Source organism: Vigna umbellata, chromosome 9 (genome assembly GCF_029865625.1).
Source record: "Vigna umbellata cultivar VRB3 chromosome 9, Vumbellata_1.0, whole genome shotgun sequence".
Lineage (NCBI taxonomy): Eukaryota > Viridiplantae > Streptophyta > Magnoliopsida > Fabales > Fabaceae > Vigna > Vigna umbellata.
The window spans coordinates 47,065,112-47,082,443 of record NC_142173.1 but is presented as its reverse complement, the minus strand read 5'-3'; the positions used below and the strand labels follow the sequence as shown (position 1 = coordinate 47,082,443).

The window sequence follows — 17,332 nt, the reverse complement described above, 5'->3', positions numbered from 1 at the left end:
TCTGGATCTAAAACTTATACATTCATCATTTAAAGTACATTGGGAATAATACACACATTTTACTAAATATATACTACACTACCACTACAAGCTCTCCCTCCAATTTGGAGAGGGCAACCCCATCACTTTGAATACAAAATACAAACAGTTGCACACCACAGAAATGACAAAGTTACAGGTATACAAATGCAAAAAAAGAAGTAAAATTAAGAAACAAAAACACCATTGAATAACCTTGTGCACTCAACTTCTACTTTTGTTTCTTATTTAAAAACATAAAGACACTAAGGCCAAGAACTGTCTCTTCCAAGTGGAATTTGAGCAAAGGTGAAAAGTGCTTCCCTGAGGCTTGGAAATGGTTTAAGAAAGGAAATTCAAGCGTGATGTATAAGTTGCTTTGGGAGTCCAATTGCTTGGAATAACATCTTTGGCAGTGAGGCTTTTCCCTGTGGAAGTACTTACTTTAACAGAAAAAGGTCCTCTCAAAGGCCCTCTTACAATGCACCAATTTGCACCCCAAACATGACTCATCTGCACCCACTCACTTGACCCTCCCTGCCATCATAAAATACTCAACAATCACAAAAATTTAACACCCAGATCAAAAGAAAAAATATTTACTATTCTGCATGTTGCCAAAGTACCATAAGAATAATATGCAAGTTAGGGGTTCATCTGACACATGCACCTGTGACCTACTCAGCAGATATTCTTTATTGTGGGGGAGAAATGGAAAAAAAGGAATTTTTTTGAAGGTCCCGTGTCACATGCTTCTGGTTCAAAAGATACAGATAGAAGGTACACAAGAGAGACATTGTGTGCCAATGGTCCACATTATGTGAAGATAACACTCTGGATATATAGTATTTTTAATTGGGTAGAATTGGATTACAGCAACTTTAGCAGATCATACAATGATTCCAATCTAAAGTACAAAAGGTGGAACTGCATAGCTTCGCCACGTGATCTCAAAGATCGTCCCACAACACTTGGAAGTGGAATTCTCCACTCAATCGTGTCCTTGTTGTCTATGCTTTTTGCTATTATTTTCTTTTAGACATACAAATTTTTCCACTCTTTTAAACATAAAATTAAACTTGGAAGTCCACGGGTAATTTAACAGCTCATCAGTTCGATGGTATGAAAATTCCTTGGACCCATATGCAATGCATTAGTACTAGATTAATTAAATCGAATATTTGTACTTTCTAGCTATGAATTACTGAAATATATAGAGCATCTCGTTATGTTCTTATTGATATGTAAGATGGTACTATAAAGTGGCTGTATATATGATTTTCTGGACACCAGAATTTCAAGGTTTCTTTTTCTCTCACTCTTATACATGTCTCTCTCTATGCATATATATACTCATAGTTAGATATAATTATTCGTGGATGCTTGTTAAGGAATGCGGGAAGAAAGATGAAAGAAGTGTACCTCTTGTATATACATGGAGCCGATGTCACCATCTCCATCTTCAAACTCCACAAGAAGTGATAGCCAGAAAGGTGTGGAACCTTCATTGACATGGAAGGCGATGTTTTTCCCAGCATACTTGCATGGTGTTCTGCCGAAAATATAATAACAAATCAGGACAAAGGTCATTATCACTATAAATTTTCCCTTTTTAATCCACAGAACAAAAGGGTAGTTTCAACGTCGTTTTTCAAAACATCTTCTAAAAATATAGGACATGAAAAGAAGTAGCAAGAGAATAGTCAATGCTCACCAGCAAATACCAAAAAGTCTGCAAATTCTTCACTGTGTAAGAGAAATTCTCAATTGAAAAATCTCAACGATTTTCTTTATAATGTCATCACTTTAGTTCTTTATAGATGAATTACTGTGTTAACAAATTTTTACACACTTTAACATTATCCTTTCTTTTTCTTTTTTCTTGTCACAAAATCTTTTTACATATCACAATTCACTTAACCCGATGTCACTGTCAAAAACTAAAAACAGAACCAAAAGACAAAAGGAGGTAGTCCTTTCTCAACATTATAACGGTTTTATCTTTTTTGTACCCAGTTGAACACTTCCACGGCAAAGATTGACTAAAACTCATGATATTTTCGTTGAATTTCTACTTCACATTTCACACTCAGTTTCACCCAAGAATGTTCATTCAACTGCTCTATCTATCATAGTATTCTAGTCCAACAAGATTAAGATAAAAAAAACATAAAATGGTATGTGTAAATGTGATCCATACCTTCGGTAAATGACTGGGATTTCCCCACGGTTGCGGAGCTGACCGTTTTCACCGGCAAACGCCATGCGGCCGAAGGCGGAGCCACTGAGGTCGAAGTGCGTTCGGTCAGACGGGCAGCCCGGGCACTCATCTGTTACTATAACCGTCACTGCCCGCTTGGAACATATGCTATGGTCCAAACACTTCACCTTATAACAAGCCCCGCATCCTTCTCCTTTCTTGAACAACACTGACCCCACTGCACCCACCCTTGCCTTCAACGGCTTCACGTCCACCAATGTACCATACCCACATGCTCCTCCTGATCCAATCAATTCATCAAATTCAGTTCCTCATTCACTATCACCCAACAAAACTCATCTTAAAACGTGTTAGAAAGCCAGTTAATCATGTTAATTATTAAACTTATAAGGTTCATTTCCACTTTGCATTGTTGAGTCAACATCTCGACTCAGTTTTAGTCCTTACCGGTGCTACCGTCGCCCTCGGGTTCGCCGTACCACGTGGCGGTTCCCGGGTACCAATGTTGGTCCAGGACACTGTGAGTAGGAGTCTGTCCTAGCGCAATGTTAAAGCACAGGCTTAAAATAAACACGGCGGAGACGCGGTGGCGCTGCATTTTGTTTTGAGAGAATAAGAAAATGGGGTAACGCGCCGCCGCGAATGTCGGCTCCGGCGAGCTCGGAGCACGAAAAAGCAGTTAATGGAAAAGTGGGATTGCTGTGTTGCCGACAGTTATTGATTGGTGGCGGCGGAGTTTTTTTTTTTTTGCTTTGGTTGTATGAGACCGTTACATGGCTTTCGGGGTTTTATAGTTGAACACAGTGGGGTCTACTCAACGGAATAATTGCCCTGACCTTATTATCCATTTGTTTGGTATTTATTTACAATGGGTGCCACTGTGTTGGGTCCCACCGGCGGTTGAGGCGTTAACTCCGCATGTGCGTGCCCTAAAGTCGACGCAAGTGGGTATATTGGTCCATTACTAATTGTTTTTGCTACCGTTAACCCTGTTTTTTGTTTAACGATCAGATCAACTGAAAACGAGATTGTAGCGTTTTCAGAAAACGACGTTATTTTAAGGACCAAACTGCCGTTTACACGAGAACGACTCGCACTATAATGTTTTCCTCACGATGTTTTTATTTAATTATATATTAATATTATATAACAAAATTGGAATTGTGAATAAATTGAAATATAAAAGACAATGATAGCACGTTTAGAACTAAATTAAAAAAAAGGTCAATCAAGCAATTAAGCTGTGGGATTATTTTTCTTTTCCTTTTGAAAAAAAATGGTCCCGTCTTTGAAAAAAATTCCTAGATATTTATGGCATGACAGAAGTTGGAAATAATTGCTTGGAATTTTCAGATAACGTGACTGTGGAGTCTATTATGCAGTGGATTCATGTCTTCCAGTGGAGAAAATTGCAAGCAGAATAGAGAATGATCATTGGTCTATTGAGGCCCTATAGATTGTATTATTGTGATTATTGTCTAGTCTTTGTTGTTATACATATTGGTGCGGATCAGATATTATATGCAAAAATGTAAAATAAAATTACACATATATTTTGATTAAGAGTATTACACAAATTAATATTAATTTCACACGTTTAACAAGGATACAATGGTTTTAAAAGAGTAAGCTTTTGTAATATTTTAAAAAGAAAAAGTAAAAATTAAAAAATAATAGTGTCAAATGAACATAAAAAAATTACATGTGTCAAAGTATCATTTCTTATATATTTTTCTTCTGTCAAGCAAGCGTAGGTTTATTAGAACTAGGGTATGATATTTATATTAAGAAACATGATCCATGAAAACGAGTAATTTGTTTAACAAAAACTGATGTCTAATTAAGTTTTTCGAGAGTAAATTGAATTTCATCGAATTCAATTTTAGTAAAGGTAAAGCAACGATAGAAGAGGGAGTTTAGTTAATCAATTAGCACTAATTATATCATAATTATTGTGTTTTTGTTTGCTGTCTAGTGATGGTTATAGTTAAACTTACTATCAGACCTCATTAATTATTGATTATCAAAGACGCTTAGCAGAAAAATCCATGGATGGTTATTTGCTTCACGAATTATAGTTGGTCCAAGGTCAGCAAAATTGGAAGGTGGTGCCGACTCGCAAGGTAGCAGCATAATGACATAGGAAAAGAACGAATAAAAAACCAGCTTTTTTAAATAATAAAAAATAAAAGAATATGAAAAATATATAACTTTTTTTATTAAAATTAATCCAAAACTGATATTGATTTATAATATAGAAAAGGAAAATGTGTGTTTTTTTTATATATCCAATTTATTTCTGTAATTTTCTCTAGATATCTATATCTTATCTTTATATTGTCTTATTTAACGCCATTATGTAAACTATTCATTTTTGTTGTTTAGTTTTCATTTTTATAAATGCTAATACATAATTCTTCTTCCAAATTTTTAATAATGAGAATCTTTCGAATTTTGAAAGACATGCGACAAGTGCCGGCAGGAGATAAACTTTTGATAATATCTACTTAATAAATATGTACAGATGAATATATATGTATATATACACACATACACAAAATTTTAAAATTAAAGAGAAAAAGAAATAAGAGAGATAGTTAAAAACAAGCAGTAAAGAAAAACAGATATAAAAACCCTATTGCAATTATTGTGTGGATAATAACTTAATTAGTAATTAGTATAAATGAATATTGACTATAGACTAATTTGATTATTGGTAGAAATGGTTAAATGTTTTGAATCCTTAATTATCGGAAGCATAAAGTTTGAGTGGGATTAGGATTACCAAATCCCACATAAGAATATAAAGCTTTTAGGACCAAATATCTAAACTCCAAAGCATCAAATCAACCGAAGATATTGATTCCAATGCTTTTAAAAAGAGGATTCACACGAAGTGAAATTTAATCCGTGTAAAGCTTTCTTTGGCTGTTGTAAAGACTAAACAATTTAATATACTATTAATTATGAAGAGTTTTTTTTTCCAAAATAAAAAAAGTTGACCAATATAAAACAAATAAGATAAATATGTTGCAAAATGACAAAAGATTATGAAACAAGAAGATTATTTGTAAGGTTTTGCTTACTTTAAATAATGAAAAATATATATATATATTTATAAAACTATATAATAATATAAGAGCGATTAAGGTAAAGTAAGTAAATTCATAATTCTTTATTTTTTGGATAAGCTCACTTCACTCGTAAAATCTGTTAATTCTCAATAAAAAAAATAAGTGCCCATAAATCACGTTCAGTCTGGAACTTTTCTTTTATCAACGAAATGATATTAATACGAATATAAACAGGTAGTTGAGGCCCCACGTTTAATAAATTAAGTATGATTAAGTGGTAGTTAAAGATTTCCATACGAACACACGAAGATATAAGCACATGGCTGACTTATACGTTATAATGACTTAAATAAGTAATGAGGAAATACTTTGGATAAACTGTTTTAACAAATATTAATATTATAAGTGAAAAAAAAGAAGAAATATGGATAAATTAAAGTGACACGAGGGTTATATGAAAAACGTCAACGAAAACATTTATCGATCTGAATGCATAAAATGCTTGAAATTCTGATAGCGTAGGACAGGGAAGAAGATGTTCCAACTGACTTTACGGCTTCTCCAAACTTCAGACCACATGGTAAGATATGCTGGCTGGTACTCTGCCAGTCAAGTAGCTCGTCACCAACGTGCCACCTACAAATTCGCGAATCATATATAATTTATTCTTCCTATTTTCTAACAAAAACTAAACTATTCAATTATAAATCTAAGTTTCCCGTTAAATAAAAATAAAAAAAAACATAAATAATATATAAGAAAATAAGTATTCATAAATTCATTGTTTTATAATTATTTTTTAGTTTAAACCCTCAGTTGATCCTCACTTTTGTATGGTAATCTCAGTTGGATCCTCATTTTTGAAACCGTCTCAGTTGGGTAATATTTTTTTTAAAAATGAGCCAATTTTACTCTAACTGTTAAGTGCTCTTAGACGACGTTAAGTTTAGCTGAGATGTATTTTATGTTTTGATGGTGTGGCATTGTGCATTAAAATTGAATGGGTGATGTGTCTTAAATCATCAAATCCACGTAGCGCCTATGCTTCTTCTTCCTTCCAACCACTGATCACCTTTCACCTCTTTCGCTCCTCCGCCCAAGCTGCTTCCTTCCCACTCCCACCCTCAAACCCTCACACTCCCCAGACACACACCATTTCTTCCTCTCAAACTAAAAAATGCCGCCGTCGGGGCGCGTTTGTCGAACTCCTCTTCTCCTCTGCCGACGGAGCACCTCATCTTCCATTCTCTCACTTCTCCTTTTCCCTCACTCTTTCTTCATTTTTCTCTCTCCAGAAATGGCATCAAAACTCTCATTCATGGTGTGTTTCATGGCTCTATGCGCCATTGATCTAGCACAAAGCGCATCATACCCTCAAGCGCCAACACCGTCTGTGGAATGCTCAACTCTTGTTCTCACCATGGTTGATTGCTTGTCCTTTGTCACCAATGGCAGCACCGTCACCAAGCCAGAGGGTACCCGCTGTTCTGGCCTCAAGTCTGTACTCAAAACTGCTCATGTTTGCCTTTGCGAGGCTTTCAAAAGCAATGCTCAGTTTGGTGTGATTTTGAATGTCACCAAGGTCACCAGTCTCCCTGCCGCATGCAAAGTCTCTGCCCCTTCTGCCGCCAACTGTGGATGTGAGTAAATTCTGCTACTTTTTTTCTTTTCCCATTTGGGGTCTTTGATTTCTCTTTTCTTTTGTCTTTTCATTTTCTTTATGGTAGATTTCTTCATAAAGATCAATGCTTTCGACTTCTGGGTTGGTTAAAGGTTTCATTTTTATGCATGCTCGAGATGGATCGTTCCCATGGTGCCTTTCATTGTCACGCCACTTGTGTTACCAACGAGAAACACATTGAGAAGCACAACGAGAAACAACAAAGAAGAGGGAGAAAGGCGTATCCCCTCCCTACCAGGACAAATATAAACCATAACCAACGGAAGAAGGAACCTCCCTGTACAGGGACCTTGCATGAGACACAAGAAATAAACAAGTTGTTCGCGAACTCAACGTTTAGGGAAAAGAATGTCAAAAAATAAATTCCTTCCAAATTAGATTAAACATAAATCTTTGATGATATTAAAACATTGCATTTATATGTTTTCCATTTAATTTTGATCATTCAACGCAGACCTCCGAACAGCGGTGTTTTTGTTCCAGATTGGGGTTTATGTTCTCACACGACAGCGACGTTTTTAAGTTTGAGAGGGAGAAAGGGTGTGTGTCTGGGGAGTGAGGGTTTGAGGGTGGGAGTGGAAGGAAACATCTTGGGTGGAGGAGCGGAAGAGATGGAATGTGATCAGTGGTTGAAGGAAGAAGAAGCATCATAACCACGACAATTTAATGATTCTAAAACACATCACTCATTCAATTAAATGCACAATGCCACGCCATCAAAATATAAAATACAGCTCAGCTAAACTTAAAATTGACTCATTTTTACAAAAAATATAACCCAATTGAGACAGTTACAAAAATGAGAACTCAATTGAGATACCATACAAAATTGAGATACCATACAAAAGTGAAGACCAACCGAGAGTTTAAACCTTATTTTTTAGTTAGAAGAATGTCAATTTTTTTTATGTAGATTTGGATGTATTATATATGGAGGTGGCTTATTCTTAGATACATGTTAATTTCTCTTGTTTTATCAACCGTAGTTGTGCATATAAAACTTATGATATGATAGCAACATACCAACACTCATCGATCATCTAGTTGGATTTATTAATATATTCCTGAATGTGTTTTCTTTTATTAAAAAGTTACACCTTCAACAATTTCTGCTATATTAAATAAACAGATGAATTACTTATTTCTATTTGTTGAAGTTGAAATTAATATTGATTTTGTAATGTATGTATTATTTGGTAGACACCTATCAAAATATCACAACTGATAGTTTAGGTATGTATTAATTCATTAATTAGGTCTAAAGATAATTGAATCATGATTAGGTTGATGCTAATAAAAAAGTTTATGAACAAAACTATAATTATAAGTCAAAGGTATGATGGAGACTTTTATCATGCATTTATTACAACTTTAATGGTTTAACCGATCAAACTTTAGCTAATTTTGGGGTCAGAATAGTTTTAACAGGTACCTTTTATTGGTTGGAGAATAGTGTACTCAAACACACAGATGATAACATTAGAGTAAATGACTAGTAAATTGTTTTAAGTGAACGTTCGATCCTAGACTTAAAACATTTTTGCACATATTGTGAGGACAAGCAAAACACTTTTGAAACCCACATGGTAATGGTTGGAAGTCTCACATCGACATGGGTGCAAATCACATTTTACAAGCCGATTTTGTGAGGTTGAGTTAGACTTAAAGTTCACTTTTTAACATAGTATCACAGCTAGGTTAGAGCCTATCCTAATGAGATTTATGTCTTAACATAGTATTAGAGGTAGGTTAAAGCATATCCTAATGAGATTTATGTGAACATATTGAGATGGTTATATGTTTTAGAAATGTATTATCGTTTTAAAATCACAATTTTAATTGTTTTGAAATTATATTGATATTTTACTTTTTTTTTATTTACTTTTTTATGTGCAATTCAATGATAACATAAAAATGTGTATTATGGTTTACAAATTTAATTTTAGTATTGTTTTGAATAAATAAATCTCAACATTTAAAATTATCAATATAGTTGTTCAAAGAAAATAATTAAGTCACAATCTCTTATATTTTACATTTTTATTTCAAACTAATAAGTTTTAGTACTTAATTTAATTCTAAATACATCAAAGTAATTTTTATGTAAATAAATTAGTACTTTCTCTTATAGGTTAACAAAGAGACAATAACTTGTATAATTTTATTATTTAGTATTTAATTAAGATATATATAATGTTGTTGTTGGTTTTAAACCAATGCGTAAGAACGGATTGATACTTTTTATTTTTTTTGTGTTTCTTATGTTAATATATATTTTATTAAAAGATATTTAGAGATTTGAAAAAAAATAGTATTATTTCTAACTTTACAATTAAATTTTTTAAATAGAATCAATAGAAAAGATATTTATAAGTTTACAAATTTGGTATGTATTTAAAAGTATAAGGAAAAGATTTTTTAAAAATACAAAATGATAAAGCATGTACAAAATATAGAATAGAGTCTATACAAATATTAAAAATATCCATGTAAAAATTTGGGATTGTAAAAAGGTTCAAGTTTGGTGGATCAGCTTGTCAGTTCGATAAAAAAAGACAGGTTGGGATAACATTTTCGACTTGGGAATCTGAACCAACTCGATTCGCCAAGCTTGACAACTTAGCAACCTGGCGGTCATCCTTGCAGGTCAGTCGGGCCAACTCACCAGTCTAACCTCATTAAAAAAACTGGAAGCCACGTTGCGACACTCTATATTTGAAGTACTTGAAAAAAACTACAATGAGGGTAGGGTTGAATAATGTTATTGGAAAACCTTTTCATAACAATTATGATATAACATTTTCGTCGAGGATCAAATATTTTACATAAGTTGTTAAACGCTTGACTTTGAAATCAGTTTAAACAATAAATTTCTTTCAAGTGTGTTTCAGTTGTTAAGGAGTGTTTGTTGCAATGTTTTAATAAAACTTCCTTTTTAACAAAAAATCGTTTAATGTAACAAGCTTGTAAGAGAAACATTTAAAGAGAATAAAGCAATAAGAACACAATTGTTTTTATACTAGTTCGCTCCACCTGATCTACGTCCAGTCTCCTCTAACACCTTAGAGTGTTCCACTATAATCTTGAACAAGATTACAATGAGTACTCTCACCACTCCTGGTATCCATAGTCACCCCAAGTAATCACTTTTATCCTGACTAGTTGAGTTTCACTCACTCCTAATTATGTAGTATTCTTCATCGCTTCTGATATCCCTATACGCTCCTGGTATCCTTCATATACACTTTCTAGTTGAGTTTCACCAACTCCTGGTTTCCACTAGACAATCATGGTATCAACCTAATACGCTGCCCAATAATTCTTTAGCTCAATTGAGTTAATCAACAAGTGTTTGAATTCTCTTCAAAATGTGTAATCAATGGGATTGCTTATAAGTCTTTAGACTATTACCCTTGCAGAGAGGATATGTGTTCAATATAATTCAATCTAAAAGACTCACTAAGTATTTTCTCTCTTGTATATCAATGAAGATTGAGAGTGTTTCTAATCTTGAGCTTTTTCTCTTCTCTGATATTCCCTTTTGAGTTCGTGTGTTTTTCTCTCGACGATGTTCGCTTATGCTCTTTCTCTCTATATGTTATTCTCTTGATTCTTTCTTCGACTCATCTTCTATTTAAAGACTTCTTAAAAAGATATCTGTTAGAAGAAGCTTTGGCATTGATTCTTGAGTCTTCTTAGTCTTGTCGTATGAAGCAACCATTGGTTAAACTTGACTTGTTAGAGTAAACTTGCTTTTTCAGTACTTTGACAAAAGTAGGTAGTACTATTTATATGAAACTTCTGATGAAGAGAACATTCTGTGAATGTCTTCCTTGTTCCTAATGTCCACTTCTGATTTGTATAGGATGGAACAAGTGGATGCGTGTAATAGGCAATCTGCACAAAGTAGAATAGATATGCATGTAACATATATGTCTTATCTCTCATCATTTTTTTTGTTTTTAAACGTTGAAAATTTAATGCTCGTTTAGAACAACAAAGTGTTTTTTACGTTTTCTACCATTCGAGTATGATTTTATCATTTGAGCTTCACACTAAGATACCAATCAATTGATTTAAGGCTTCACCGTTGGATGAAGTGGATCGTTTAGCACATGGTATCGTCCAACCTATATGTAAATGCTTTAAGATTCTACTTTATTTGGCAGAATGTCTTCTATCACAACTTTTTGGAATGTTAATTAAGACTTTCAAAGTGCTTTCCAAAAACATTGTCTTGACACTTTTACCTCTTAACTATATTGAGAATTGATTGATTATCGTTTGGTACGTTATAACTTTTGTGTTTAGCAAGACTCTTATTGATGCTTTAACTTGGGAATCGTTTAGTGGCACATCCAGTTTTTGCCTAGGTGTTTTTCTAAGACTTGACCTAAATTACTTGGTTTTCTGAGTATTTTCATTCATTATCTATATTCCAACTATTATGATATTTTAGTGATAACATTGTCATATGTTCATTTCGTTTAATGTTGTTTGTTAAACCTCAAAACATATGAGAATGTTTAGCAGTTCAGTCTTATAGACGATCTTGTATTAACAATATTAACACAGTCTAACAGTCTGGTCCAGGTCTGATATAGCTCGACCAAGATCTAAAACAGCTTCGACGAGAGCCCATTTCAGCTCTTTCAGCCTAGAATCAACCTAACAACCTTTCATTAGCACATTTTCATGTAAAAAATAAAAAGTTCCAATCATTTTTCGTGTGATATTAGACTTTCGATGACAGAAAGAAGAAAGTTGAGGCAACCTAACAACGGGTTGGGCCGGGTTGTAAAGTTCAATCCATTTTCAATTAACAAGTCAACTTTGTCTGACTCATTTTTGGTGGGCTAATGTTAGGTCGGACAATAGGCCATGTTTGTATGTTTTGCCACCCCTAGTAGAAATATATAATATAAATTCATTAAACATACTAAATGTACTGTATGCCTGTCCGATCAACCCTGAACAACCAACCATCAACCAAACGATCTAAACTCCAAGATTGATGACACCATTGGCCGACTATTCTGGGAAGTGCTCTTCTTGGTCGACTACCCTAGGTTGTGTTGGGAATCCAAGTGTGAGTCCAAGTCCCATATTGGATAGAAATGAGAAAGTAGAGCAATATATAAGGGTGAAAGACCCATTAACTCATTGCTTTAAGGTTTTGGGTAGAGAGTGGTGTTGATCCCTTATATAGTTGGCTCAAATGTTATTGGTGTTTGTATAACCCATGGGTAACCTCCTCCTCGATAGACGCAACAGTGGTTTCAGAGCCGATGGTTTGTCTTGGTGACCGGCTTAGACGAGTATAATGATCCCTATACCGAAAGTCTTCCTGGCAAAGGGTATTCAGGTAAGCGAGTTCCGTTAAGATGAACGGTGGTTGGAAAGGGTTACTCGTGGTTGTGGTTGGTTGGGAATGCTTCCGCTAGAGGAGGAGTGTACCTATGTGGAAGGGACTCACCATTGAGGGGGAGATGTTGGGAATCCAAGTGTGAGTACAAGTCCCACATGGGGTAGAAATGAAAAGGTAGTGCAGTATATAAAGGTGAAAGACCCATTAACCCATTGCCTTAAGATTTTGGATAGAGAGTGATGTCGATCCCTTATATAGTTGGCTCAGATGTCTCCTTTTGGTCGACTACTCTAGGTCGAGCTCCTCTTGGCCGCCACTCTGGACTGAGCTTCTTTGGCCGACTACTCTAAGTTGACCTCATGAACATATCATCCGTGACTGATTATCCTGACCAAAGGACATGACTAACTAGTTGCAAAATGATGAGATTAAAAATGATAATGACAAATCAACTTGTTAATCCCTATATTAAGGTATGTTTGGATCGTACAAAAAGGTAATATCAAAGTGTCTTCTACCTATACTATTCGACCATACTAGACTCAACTCAACACCTATTCAACTATAAAACGCAACATAAATACCGAGAACAACATAAACAAACAATTTAAGAATTGAGAATACTCAACATTAGAAACCAACCACATGACATATACATCCCAAAACACTAAGCATAAACCATGTAAAAAACACTTAAAGATTATAATGCCCATATATAAACCTTGCAAATCTGTAAATGATTTTCTTTACTCGTTCCGATCATTAGGTTGAAGCGTCTTGCATTTCTTAGAAGGAATTTTGGGAGGCTATTTTCCTATTGAACATGTTAATCAAATCATTTTAGTCTCTATATTTTTTAATTTTGCTAATTTAATCTATTTGTTACTTAGATACTTTTACAACTAACTCGTCTGGAAGCTTTATTTTATTTATTTCACATTTTTTGTCCTGGACGTAAAACTTATCCCAATTTTGAAAGAAAAAATTAAAATTTAATCACAATTTTTTTATTTACCAAATATGCTTCTATATAAAAAGATAGTTTTAAAAAAATTATAAAGCTAAGACAGATTTGTTTCTAATAGAAAAAATAATTTCCTTAATTTTGACGAATTAATTGGATAATTGAAACCTATAAAAAATAGAAACAATGATAAGAATAATCGGTAAAAGTTTACTTTTTATCATTATATTATTTATATTGCATGAGAAAAATATAAAAGAATCCTTTTACATAACAATCTTTAAAATAACGATAATTTTTTAAATATAATTTTACTCAAAAATTAATTACAACATCTGAATTCAATTTAAAGTGTCAGTGAATTCCATTGATATATTTCTTCTACTTTCACTTTCTACCCTACTGTTTCGGTAGGGATGTAGGGACCAAGATACGAACCTAACAACCTTACTTTCTTCCTTCTCTGTGTTGCTTTCACTATGTCGTCTTTCTCTCTTCTCCAAAGCTCTGAGTACGGTGGCTGGGTACTGCAAAGGCACTCCGACGCTCAAGTCAATAATGGTCTTTGTTAGAGCAACTGAATCTTTCTTAATTTTCTCTTAGGGGAAAAACGTACCTTTTTTCTGGTATGCTGTGTGTATTTAAAGTAGTAAAATAAACCGTTTACCTGAGATCTCGGGTGGTTACTGGAGTTGGCTATCTATAAGTTATAACTGCTAGATATTTAGTCAAGTACTTCCATGATTCGCGGCGCTTGTTAGCCAATATGCGTAACTGTTTACCTGTAACCGCTAGACCGCGGTATCGCGTTCTGTATATCACTCATCCTGCGTGCCAACATAAGTGGACGACTTGTCGCGCGAATGCTTCATGTCGCGACATCACTTATATGGTTGTCGAGCACCAAGTGGTCGACAACACCATACGGTCAGATGTCGTTACGAGTCGGGCACCGAGAGTGGTCGACAACACGTGGTCGAATGTCGTTATGAACCGCCTGGGTTATTGGTCGACCGTTGGTGGATTAGGTATCTTATAGTACATGCCCCCCAAGTCCGAGTAAATGGACGACAGAATTACGAAGGACTGTTGAGTATTGTTGGGTAAAACGAGGAGGCGTGGAAGAAACGAGAAGACGTGGGGGAGACGAGAAGACGTGGGTGACCGCTGTGCGTGGCGTTACGAATTTTAGGGTTTTCCCGCGCCTTTAGGGAAATGAGGGGACGCGGATTAGTAGCCGTTAGATAAAAAAAAGAATCCTACGGTGCCTGATGATTGAACGTTTTGGCTTCTTCAACACGATTCAGAAGGAGGTTATTCACTTTTGCGGAGGAACAGAGTTTGACAGTGTGCATCCTGAGCGAGATTGTTTCTCTTCTATCCTCACTGCTTACCCTGTTACGAGACGTTACCAGGTAACCCTAAAATCTCCTTCATCTTAGTTTGTTTAGTGTTGACCATGGAAGGAAAGGGGCAGAACATTGGGGGCGGGACGCCGGGGCCGTCATCTACGGCGGAATGTCTTGAAATTACCACATTGCCTTTTGGGGAGGAGGCTTTTACATATGGAAATGTGTGTGGTGAAGGACCGGGGGGGCGTATAATATCTCCGATTAGTGGAGATGAGTACGCCTGGGCGGCGCGTGAGGTAAAAGAACTTAGAAGCCAATTTAGGAGTAGGGTTGTGTTAGCAGACTGGATTGAAAATAGTTGCGTGTTGCGAACCCTAGGGTATCAAACTTGTATAAAATTGATAGCTTGCCGGGATGATGAGAGAGTGTGCCATGGGAGGGAGAATGCTTCTGAGGAATTCTTTTATTTTTATTCTGTGTTATTCTACGATTTGTATGTGAGGCTGCCTTTTACCAGCTTCCAAATGGATGTTCTGCGTACCCTAAACGTTGCACCGAGTCAGTTGCACCCCAATAGTTGGGCGTATGTGCAGGCTTTCGCCATAGTGTGTCGGGCACTAGCTATTAGGCCCACTGTAGGTTTGTTTCTGCATTTCTTTAGATGTCGACCAGTAGCCACAAAGGGATGGGTGTCATTGATTTCGGAGCCGGGTAACGCGCTGTTAGAGCTATATCTGCAATCATATAGGAATTTCAAAGAAAAATTTTATAAGGTGTCGATTACCGCTGTCGGTCGACAGTATTTTTTCGATGGTGAGGGGAACCCTAGATTTCCCCTGTACTGGACGCAGGACCCGCTGAGATTCACCTCTTGGCCAGAGGATAAGATGACGGTTGAAGAATTAGAGGCGTTGAGTGTGTTGACTGCGTTGCCACGCCCCCTTTCGTCTCGTCAGCTTATTAATTGCCTCGAGTTCGACGACGCAGGGGCGAGGGTGTTTGGTATGTGTCTTTGCTTATCATTTGTGTAACTTGTTATGTTGTTGCTGACCATGCTGGATGGGTTTTGGTGTTTTGCAGAGATAATGGGGAGGAAAGGAAGTGGTCGCAGTTGGTTTCAGACCATCGACGATGAGAGGGATGAAGGTAATCGTCCAGGGTCGTCCGCTGGGCAACAATGCCCTCCGGTGCCACCATCTGGTCCACCTCCCGTCGTGGTGGCAGCGGCTGCGGAGACGACATTAGCTGAGGTGCCTCTCGTGCGCAAAAGGAAATCCAAGACAGGCGACATCAACTGCGAGGCAGCAAAGAAAAGTAAGGAGGTGGTTGAAGAAAATGAACGCCCCCTGCCGCAGGGCATATGGGATCGTGCCTTCATGCCTGGTCATAGGGTAGACCTCAACTTGGATGTTTCAGAGAAGAAGGTGATCGAAAACATGAGCGAGCAACAGATTGCTGAAGGCTTACTAGAGATGAACACACGAGCACAAGCGTTGGCTTGGCATCTAGCGTATGCCTCGGATAGGGGTCAGATGCGGTCTGAGTTAGAGAAGGTGCGCGCCCAGCTGAAAGAGCTCGCCGAGATCCATGCGGGCTGTGAGGCCAGACAGAAGCGTAGTGAACAAATGCTGAAGGAGGGCGAGACATTGTTGAATAAGACTCGAGAAGCTGGTGTGGCCCTCCAACAAGAACGTGATCAGATGGGTAGGGATCTGGATAAAGCGAAGAACTCAATGTTGTTAGTGGCCCGAGAGAGAAACGCACTAAAGGTAGAGATCTTTGAAAAAAATGAGTTGATCGAGGAGTTGAAGGATGCAATCATGGACGAACATAAGAAAGGTTTCAGGAAGGCCTTGAGGCAAGTCGAGCACTTGCTTCAGGTATCAACCAAAGGAGCTGAATTTGACGTCCGGAAAGATGTGCATGAAGGTCATCTGAAGCCTTTGAAGGAAATTCCGGATGACGCTGTCCTGGAGGGGGAAGAGAATGAAGAGGAGGTCGCCAACAATGAGCCTGAGGGAGCAAGGGAAGCTGACGAGCCTGCCAAAGAGACTGCTGAAGCTGTTGAAGGCGACGCACCCCCAATTGTAATAGAGTAGGAAGTAGTAATGATCTGCGTATACATACTTGAGTATTTGATTGACGACTATGAATGTTTAAACTTGGATTATTCACGAATGCTTAATCATTGAAATAAAGTGCTCTGTTCGTTTAACTTAGCTGTTTTGGCGATTGATTTGCTGTAGTGATCGCTAAGTGTGAATGTCGAGTGTATTGATAGCGCCTTGTGTGACAGTGGAGAACGATAGTCGAGTGAGGAAAATATTGGGTGTTCAAGGGTGAACATCGGCCAATGGGAGTGTATCCCGAATAGACTGGGTGTTCAAGGGTGAACATCGGCCAGTGAGTGGGAGTGTATCCCGAATAGACTGGGTGTTCAAGGGTGAACATCGGCCAGTGGGAGCGTGTCCCGAACAGACTGGGTGTTCAAGAGTGAACATCGGCCAGTGAGATTGCCTTCATCCCCTTTGTGTATGGAAGTGTCTGGTACGACAACCCTGGGACTCGACACTAGAGTAGTGATAAATGAATCTAAGCAATAATCATGATGAAATATAATCTTTATTTGATAATTGAAGTTGATAGTGTTGTAA

The 17,332-nt window shown here is 36.6% G+C and overlaps 3 protein-coding genes across 3 annotated transcripts; 2 read left to right on the top strand and 1 right to left on the bottom strand.

Annotated features, from left to right (window-relative positions):
- On the bottom strand, positions 1–3,017 carry LOC124835316 (expansin-B3-like). Its single transcript, XM_047310220.2, has 4 exons — positions 2,687–3,017; positions 2,219–2,519; positions 1,441–1,570; positions 1–555 (listed from the first exon to the last, which is right to left on the bottom strand). The coding sequence occupies exons 1-4, from the start codon at positions 2,835–2,837 to the stop codon at positions 361–363; spliced, it is 777 nt and encodes a 258-aa protein (XP_047166176.1). The 5' UTR covers positions 2,838–3,017; the 3' UTR covers positions 1–360.
- Positions 3,018–6,610: 3,593 nt separating this feature from the next.
- LOC124835318 (non-specific lipid transfer protein GPI-anchored 31-like) lies at positions 6,611–6,961 on the top strand. The gene has a single exon (XM_047310222.2). It carries the CDS (start codon positions 6,611–6,613, stop codon positions 6,959–6,961), a length of 351 nt encoding a protein of 116 aa, XP_047166178.1.
- Positions 6,962–14,785: 7,824 nt separating this feature from the next.
- On the top strand, positions 14,786–16,777 carry LOC148193711 (uncharacterized). The gene is made up of 2 exons (XM_088098617.1): positions 14,786–15,680; positions 15,759–16,777. Exons 1-2 carry the CDS (start codon positions 14,786–14,788, stop codon positions 16,775–16,777), a joined length of 1,914 nt encoding a protein of 637 aa, XP_087954743.1.
- Positions 16,778–17,332: the final 555 nt, after the last annotated feature.

Bases quoted from the DNA above. Each gene is read 5' to 3' on its own strand.
- LOC124835316 (XM_047310220.2), bottom strand. From the start codon at position 2,837: ATGCAGCGCCACCGCGTCTCCGCCGTGTTTATTTTAAGCCTGTGCTTT. The intron at 1,571-2,218 runs GTATGGATCACA...TATTTTCGGCAG, and splicing joins ATCCCAGTCATTTACCGAAG to AACACCATGCAAGTATGCTG. The intron at 556-1,440 runs GTACACTTCTTT...TTATGATGGCAG, and splicing joins GCTCCATGTATATACAAGAG to GGAGGGTCAAGTGAGTGGGT.
- LOC124835318 (XM_047310222.2), top strand. From the start codon at position 6,611: ATGGCATCAAAACTCTCATTCATGGTGTGTTTCATGGCTCTATGCGCC.
- LOC148193711 (XM_088098617.1), top strand. From the start codon at position 14,786: ATGGAAGGAAAGGGGCAGAACATTGGGGGCGGGACGCCGGGGCCGTCA. The intron at 15,681-15,758 runs GTATGTGTCTTT...GGTGTTTTGCAG, and splicing joins CGCAGGGGCGAGGGTGTTTG to AGATAATGGGGAGGAAAGGA.